This window comes from Myotis davidii, unplaced genomic scaffold (genome assembly GCF_000327345.1).
Source record: "Myotis davidii unplaced genomic scaffold, ASM32734v1 scaffold271, whole genome shotgun sequence".
Taxonomy (NCBI): Eukaryota; Metazoa; Chordata; class Mammalia; order Chiroptera; family Vespertilionidae; genus Myotis; species Myotis davidii.
The window spans coordinates 37716-46393 of NW_006284839.1; the positions used below are offsets into that span (position 1 = coordinate 37716).

General features: G+C 40.5%; 1 protein-coding gene across 4 annotated transcripts in view; it reads right to left on the reverse strand.

Moving 5' to 3' along the window:
• The window catches only part of HELLS (helicase, lymphoid-specific), a 51683-nt gene that overhangs the window by 27586 nt on the left and 15419 nt on the right, over positions 1-8678 (reverse strand). For 3 of the 4 annotated variants that reach the window (XM_006755079.1, XM_015557912.1, XM_015557908.1), the window contains 4 exons: positions 7289-7327; positions 6328-6552; positions 5125-5307; positions 4238-4381 (listed from right to left, as the gene is read on the reverse strand). In XM_006755079.1, coding sequence (XP_006755142.1) covers positions 4238-4381; positions 5125-5307; positions 6328-6552; positions 7289-7327 — 591 coding nt within the window. The remainder of the gene's footprint in view (positions 1-4237; positions 4382-5124; positions 5308-6327; positions 6553-7288; positions 7328-8678) is intronic. The other variant, XM_015557903.1, reaches the window with a different exon arrangement.

Genomic DNA, 8678 nt, shown 5'->3' on the forward strand with positions numbered 1-8678 from the left:
TAGTAACTCTATCAGTAACCACTCTGAAAGTCAGTGGCATAACTGCACCAATTAAAAGACAGATTATGAGGATGAATCAAAAACAAAATCCACTTTAAATATAAAGACACATATAGATTAAAAGTATATGAATTAAGCTGCAACCTGTTTTGCTCAGTGGATAGAGCATTAGCCTGTGGACTGAAGGGTCCCAGGTGCGATTCCAGTTAAGGGCATGTACCTCAGTTGCTGGCTTGATCCCAGTCCCTATCAGAGCATGTGCAGGAGGCAACCAATCAATGTGTCTCTCCCTTTTACTTCACTCTCTAAAATTCAATAGTAAAATATCCTTGGGTGAAGATTAACAAAAACAGAGTAAATGGATTAAGTAACATTAAAGAGATTATAAGAAAAATATATTCCAAATTTTGTTAGTTGTATAATGGTTATGTTTAAATTATCAACACCTAAGAAATTGGGTGAAGGGTACATATAATATGCTGTAGTATTTTATAGTTTTCTTACATGTATGAGATTTCAAATTAAAATATTAAAAAGTTAAAAATTAATAAAACATTAATTGAAATGTATCTCCATTACATGCAAAATCTCCTAATTTCTTCTAGCATAATTTATTCAATTGTGCTAAAATTTACAAGGGTTCAATTAAAAAATATCTTAATTCTAAATGATATAATAGAAAATATATAATAGTGCAGTTATAAGCACTTATCTGAAAATAAAAATTTAAAGAAGTGAATTTAAAGACGGGATAAGCCAAAGAAAATATATGCACAACCCATGGACACAGACAACAGTATGGTGATGGCCAGAGAGAAGTGGGGGACAAGAACTGAGTAGAGGGGGCAAAAGGGGGAAAATGGGAACATCCTATATCTAATAAAAGCAAATGGGGTAATTAACTGTACCTCCGACACACTTCCCATTGGCTAATCAGGGCAATATGCAAATTAACTGCCAACCAAGATGGTGGCCAGCGGCCGGCAGCCAGGCAGCTGAAGCGAACAGGAGGCTTGCTTGCTCCAGTGACGGAGGAAGCCAAGATTCCCTGCCTGCCGTGGCCGGGCAGTGAGCTGCACTCTAAGAAACAATGTTGCAATTATAGAAGCTAAACAAACCCCCAGATACCTGCTTTCAGCAGCTGAGGCCTCAGAGCTGGAGCTACAACAGTGTTTCAATTATAGAAGCCAAACAAACCCCAGGATACCTGCTTTCAGCATCAAGCTGGAGCCGGCCTCAGAGCTAAAGCTGGCTCTCAGCTCCAGTGACAGCCATAGAAGGTAAATAAATCCCAGAATTAAAAAAAAGAAAGAAAAAGAGGAGAGGTTGGGAACTTCAGTTGCCCGCCAGCCTGAAAACGGCCCTTAGCCACTCACCCAGACGGGCCAGGCATCCCAGTGGGGACCCCCACCCTGAAGGGGGTGTGACCAGCTGCAAACAGCCAACAGCCCCTCACCCAGGCACCCAAGGGGGACCCCCACCCTGATCCGGGACACCCTTCAGGGCAAACCAGCTGGCCCCCACCCGTGCACCAGGCCTCTATCCTATATAGTAAAAGGGTAATATGCAAACTGACTCTAACAGTAGAAAGACTGGGAATAACTGGTCACTATGACACACACTGACCAACAGGGGGCAGACGCTCAATGCAGGAGCTGCGCTCCAGTGGTCAGGGCGCTCTCACAGGGGAGGAACTCTGCTCAGCCACAAGCCAGGCTGATGGCTGCCAGTAAGCAGTGGTGGTAGGAGCCTCTCCTGCCTCCTCAGCAGTGCTAAGGATGTCCGACTGCAGCTTAGGTCTGCTCCCTGCTGGCAAATGGGCATCCCCCGAGGGCTGCCGGGCTGCCAGAGGGATGTCTGATTGCCATCTTCGCCCCAATCCCCCGGGGAGCGGGCCTAAGCCAGCAGGTGGTCATCCTCTGAGGGAACCCAGACTGTGAGAAGGCACAAGCTGGGCTGAGGGAACCCCCCTCCCCGAGTGCACAAATTTTTGTGCACTGGGCCTCTAGTAATAATAATAAATGCTAATATGCAAATTGACTGAATGGCAGAATGACTGGTTGTTACGATGCACACTGGCCAACAGGGGGCAGATGCTCAATGCAGGAGCTGCCCCCCTGGTGGTCAGTGCACTTCCATATGGGGAGTGCCACTCAGCCAGAAGCTGGCTCATGGCTGGCCAGCGCAGAGGTGGTGGCAGGAGCCTCTCCCACCTCCGTGGCAGCACTAAGAATGTCCAACTACAAGTTTAGACCCAATCCCTTGGGGGCCTAAGCCTTTAGTTGGACATCCCCCGAAGGCTCCCTGGCTGTCAGAAGGATGTCTGACTGCAAGCTTAGGCCTGGTCCCCCAGGGAGTGGGCCTAAGTCAATAGATGGATATCCCCCAAGGGGTCCTGGACTACAAATGGACACAGTCCAGGCTGAGGGACCACCCCCCTCCCCAGAGTGCACTAATTTTTGTGCACCGGGCCTCTAGTACTAGATAACTAAGAACTGAAAGCCTTTCTCTGAAAAATTAAATAGCATTAGAATTTTTGTTTTTAAGATTGACACTCTTGGCCCGACCGGTTTGGCTCACTGCATAGAGCGTCGGACTGGGGACTGAAGGGTCCCAGGTTCGATTCCGGTCAAGGGCATGTACCTTGGTTGCAGGCACATCCCCAGTGGGGGGTGTGCAAGAGGCAGCTGATCAATGCTTCTCTCTCATCGATGTTTCTGACTCTCTATCCCTCTCCCTTCCTCTCTGTAAAAAATCAATAAATTTAAAAAAAAAAAAGATTGACACTCTTTATAAACTGCTGGTGTAAGTTTTTACAGTTATTGGTTTACTGAGGTTTCCCCTTTCATTTGTATCTTCGTGGAAAGCCAATCATTTAGTTTTACTACGTTGTCATGAAAATTGTTTTAACTTCTAATTTTTAATACCTGTGTTTTTCTTTTACCTTGACGAGGTCAACTTAAAGTTCATCCATTTTACTTTGAAAAATAAAGGAATTGGCAATATTTCTTGAAAGTATAAAAACCAAACTGGCAAGGATATCCTCGGATAAAAGGACTGGCAAATTAGGGGAAGAGCCGAACCCAGTTTGGCTCAGTGGATAGAGCGTCGGTCTGTGGACTGGGGGGTTCCGGGTTCGATTCCAGTCAGGGGCATGTGCCTGGGTTGCGGGCACGTCCCCAGTGGGGGATGTGCAGGAGGCAGCTGATCGATGTTTCTAACTCTCTATCTCTCTCCCTTCCTCTCTGTAAAAAATCAATAAAATATATTTTAAAAAAAAAATTAGGGGAAGAGTGTGAAAGGAAGCATCTTTAGTATTTTACTTTATACATTCATGGAACAAAAAGATTAAAAATTTTAAATATTATTATGACTTTAATAAAAATAACTTGGGACTTCTTTTTCTGGTAATATGGCAAACCAGATAACATGAAAAAGTTCTCACTATAAGCCATCTACTTTATAAAGCCAAACAGAATATAAAATATCCTTTATAAATAGGCAAAAAAAGGGGAAGAAAACCTAATGCAATGGAAATGATGAGGAGTTTAAAAAATAAATTAGAAAGGTTTTCATGGTGATTAGACAAGAGATGGTCAATTTTCCAGTTGTTATAACTTTGACACTAATAAACAAGTAGCTACAACACTAAGAAAAAGATATGGAAATGTTATGCTATAGATCCATAAGTCTAAAAGAAGTTGTCTTAATAAGAGCGTATTTTTTAAAAAAATTTTTGAAGAGAAACATCAATTTGTTATTCTACTTATTTATGCATTCATTCATTAATTCTTCTACTAGTATGTGCTCTATCAGGATAGAACTTGCAACCTCATCTTATTGGGAAGATGCTCTAAACAACTGAGCACCCTAGGCTTTGGCCACAGTCTATTCTTATTTGATTAAATTTAAGTAAGTTCTATCTATTTAAAGCACATGTCCAAGACATATCTGTAATATTTTTACAGATTAGGTCCATATCTGGTGGATGCTAACTCATTTAAAATGGCGTTATGTCTATAAAGTGCCATAGACTTTAATTTTCTTTTTTAGAGATTACAACCAATCTTTATCTGATGTTTCTGTTAAAACAAACAGCCCCTTCAGCTTCTAAGGGGCTGTGCATAATAGAATCTATTACTTCCATCAGAAAAAATTTTTTAAACGCTACTGGATGATGAGTATTATAAAAATGTGACTTATGAATTACAAAGAATCCAATGGAGTTTATTCACACCTGTAATGCACTGCGGTCTCTCATGGCTATTTCAAATGAAGTGATCACCACAGGATGAATCTGCAGTGTTCCTTTCCGTTGGTGAATCTTCTTTACCAATTTTCGACGTTCCTGCTGGGTCCCATGATATAACATAGTAGGAATCTAAAAGATTTTATATAAAAATAATGAAACTATAACAACATTCATCATTTTAGAGAGAAATACTTGTAGTTAATCAATTCTAATAAATTAGTAGACTACTGTGGGAGAATTAAAAAGTTGTAAGAGTCCTAACCGGTTTGGCTCAGTGGATAGAGCGTCAGCCTGCGGACTCAAGAGTCCCAGGTTCGATTCCGGTCAAGGGCATGTACCTTGGTTGCGGGCACATCCCAAGAAGGGAGTGTGCAGGAGGCAGCTGATCAATGTTTCTCTCTCATCGATGTTTCTAACTCTCTATCCCTCTTCCCTTCCTCTCTGCAAAAAATCAATAAAATATATTAAAAAAAGTTGTAAAAGTCAATCAAATGTAAACCAATGCAGATTACAAAGATACTACTAAAATATGTTTCTTATGAGGCTGAAATGTGACAACGACAAATATATATGGAAGGTAAACAACCATAAGAATAAATAGAATTAAAAAATAAAATCTACCTAGGTCTATTTCAGGTGACTCAAATTATCCAATACACCGAAAATCATCCATAGATTTTTTTGGGCAACAAGTCCAATATTACTAGTACCTATTCATCTTTATGAACTTAAACTAGGTATTGATGAGATTGAAAGGCAAATAACATGTAGTATTTACACAGAAACCAATATAATTATAATAAGAGATCTGTAATTTAATTCAGACAAAACAAACGTTTGAAATGATATATACAAAAGGAAACATGTCTTACTTCTGGTGTAAACCTTTGGAATTCAGCTATCCAGTTAGGAAGTGTAGATAATGGGCCACAGACAAGAAAAGGTCCAGGTACTCCTCTCTCAATCATCAAGGCGACTGTAGCAATGCACTGAACTGTCTTTCCCAATCCCATTTCATCTGCTAAAATGCCATTAATTCCATTTTCCCAAAGCATCTGGACAAAATAATATACACTGCATTTAAATTCTGATATAATCACCTACTGAATTAGCAATTTTTTTTACCCAAAGATAATTATGAGACTGACATATCCTATATAATAAAAGGGTAATATACAAATTGAACCTAACAGCAGAACTGGGAATGACTGGTCACTATGACACACACTGACACCAGGTCAGTGTGCTCCCACAGGGGGAGCTCTGCTCAGCCACAAGCCAGGCCGATGGCTGCCAGCATAGGGGTGGTGGCAGGAGCCTCTCCTGCCTCCTCAGCAGAGCTAAGGATGTCGACTGCAGCTTAGGCCTGCTCCCTGCTGGCAAGTGGACATCCCCTGAGGGCTCTGGGCCTGCCAGAGGGATGTGACTGCCAGCTTAGCCCCGAACCCCCCCCCCAGGGAGTGGGCCTAAGCCAGTAGGTGGACATCCCCCGAGGGGTCCCAGACTGCGAGAGGGCACAGGCCAGGCTGAGGGACCCCCTCCTCCAAGTGCAAAAATTTTTGTGCACCAGGCCTCTAGTTAATACTATAAGTTATAATACTTGCGGGAAGAAGGGTAATCAAAGTCATAAATGTTTTGGTAGCCTTGAATAAGATAATTTTCAAATTTGATTTCAAAGAGGAAGAGGAAGAGGAAGAGGGATATAGAAATATTGCTTGTCCCCACCGGGATTGAGCCTGCGACCCTGGCATGTGCCCTAACTGGAAATCAAACTATGCCTTCCTGGATGGATCATAGGTTGATGCTCAACCACTGAGGCACTCCCAGGAGGGCAGATAATGTTCACTTTTAAATATTTTTTTTTTTGGAGAAAGAAAGGGAGGGAGAGAGAAACATCAATATGAAAGAAAACGTTTACTCTGGGTGAATAAATCAGAAAACAAATATTTACACACAAATGTTTTACATATAATAGTGAATCATGGAAGAAACAACTCAAATGATGTTACATTACATTAATTGGTTATTATATGGAAATGAATTGCTATCTTGTATTAAGATTGAGAATTCTTTACCCTGAGCCATTCCATGCCTTCTACTTGGTACCAACGCATCACACCGCCTGTAAAATGTTTTGGTTGCTGAAAGGGTATTGGTTGTCCATTATATTTCCGAACTGGATCAAAGAAGAGTTTTGAATTCTGCCTAACTGTTTGCGACAATCTATCTTTAATTATACTATTTGACTCTTTGTTTTTCTGAAGATCTTCTACACAGAGATTAGAAGAGGAGCTTTCATCCTATAAAGAAAAAAGTTTTAATTAGAAGGTTGACACACAATGCTGGTACCCTCTACTTATAAAAAAAAATGTAACTTAATTAAAATTTACCCAGTGCTATAAGCATTAGGTATGTAGAAATAAAACCTTACGATGAATGAAACCCTAGAGAGTTACTTCCTTTCCCCCAAATGCAAAGCTATTGGGTGGGGGGAAGACACTTTTGAAATGACTTTTACAATTGTACCTCCTTTCCAAAACTCTAAGTACTACCCAATTTAACTATTTCCTTAATAATTTCCTTCACCCACATAATATAATTGATAATGTCTATAAAAGAAGAAAAAACAATTTCCTTTCAAGGAACACAGAAACATTTCTTTCAAAATAAGTAATTACTTTCATTCCAGGAAAAGGGCAAAGTAGGTCAAGTTTTAAAATTCACTATATCACACTCAAGAATGTAAATGTATCTGTGACACTCGGCACCAACTATGACCAATGATGGATTTTACTGGTTTGGAACCGCCACAACTCTACTTTAAGAATGTGAAAATGAGGATTAAGTCAATTCATAGGAAAAGTCTTATAAATGATGCCACAACTGGGCATGCAACAAGAAAAGTGAATGGACACTTTTTTGAAATGATAAGAAGTAGAATAAATGGTGAGAAAAAAGTATACTGATGATTAAAAGGATAATAATCAGGGAAGCAAATATAACTCCTAAATTTAATACCTATTTTAAATCTCTTACCTCATTCTCCTTATTTTTTTTAGCAACAGACAAAATTTCCTAGAAAATTGAGAAAACAAAATAACAATGTATATGGTTCATTCATATAGTTAACCAACATTTACTGTTCTGATTTTATGCCAGGAAATGGGGATAAGGCCCTCATGGTAATTAAAATAGGACTGAAACTTTAAGACCTCAGGCAAAATTAAGCCTATAGTGTCTTATAAAATTCTTAATTAGGAAACAACACATAAATTGGGATATTTACTCCTGAATTTTCCATTTTTTAAAGTTTGAATAGACGAAGTCCAAATTCACACATGGTTAACAGTCCTCTAGTATAGAGGCTGACAAACTACACCCTGTGCACCAACTCCAGCTGGCAACCTGTTTTTATAAATTTAATTAAAACAAAGTCAGGCTCATTTGTTAACAGTGTATCTATGCCTGCTTTCGGGCTACAACAGCCAAATTCAGGGTTGGGTAGTTACCCATTAATTTGAGGCTACTACTGTTACTTAATACTCCCAAAAGTATTATAATCTCAACTCTGGCACACTTTAGGCCTCTGTGCATAGACATCTGAATTTGCAATCCTGCGCAAGTGCCAAAGACAAATAAATTAAACATACAGAATAAAAGAGTTCTGATTTTGAAGTTCCTACGCTAAGAGTGTGGAGACAATCAATACCTAGTGTCAGCTGGGGACTTAGGCAAAGACAATCATTATCTTTCTTTAGTGATTGACCTCAGATATATTACAAACATTTGATGAATTAAATTTAGAACAGTATGACTGGCTAAAGGTCAATAAACTTCAGTAATAGCATTTTTCAACTGCAGGTTGAGTGTGTTCCATAATCAACTAAATGGGTACTATTATTTTTGAAATGGGGGCAGGGTAAGGAAGAATATCTGTAGACAAGAATTATGTGAAATTTAGAACAACCAAGATGGCGGCATAGGTTAACACCAGAGATTGCTGCCTCGAACAACCAATTCAAATTACACCTAAAAGACTGAACGGACATCATCCAGAACCACAGGGAGGCTGGTGAGTGGAAATTCTACAACTAGGAGGAAAGAGAATATCATACCCAGACTCAGAGGATGCGCAGTGCTGAAGTGAAATACTCAGGTGTGGAGTGCGCGCGTAGCGGGCTAGCGGCGGAGGGCACGGTTGTTGTTTTCAATCGGGAGGGAGTCTCAGACTCTGAGCTCCAGAGCAGGGCGAGTCTCTAGGGACCCAGACTCAAATGGGAGAAACGGGACTGACTGGCTTCGGTCAGAAATCAAAGGCAGCTTTCTCGCTGAGGTTTGCAGCGGTTGCTGGGACTCTTTGAGGCAGAGCCCCTAGGGACGGAACTGAGAGCAGCCATAACTGCTCGCTCCGCCCGCCCTGTAGATC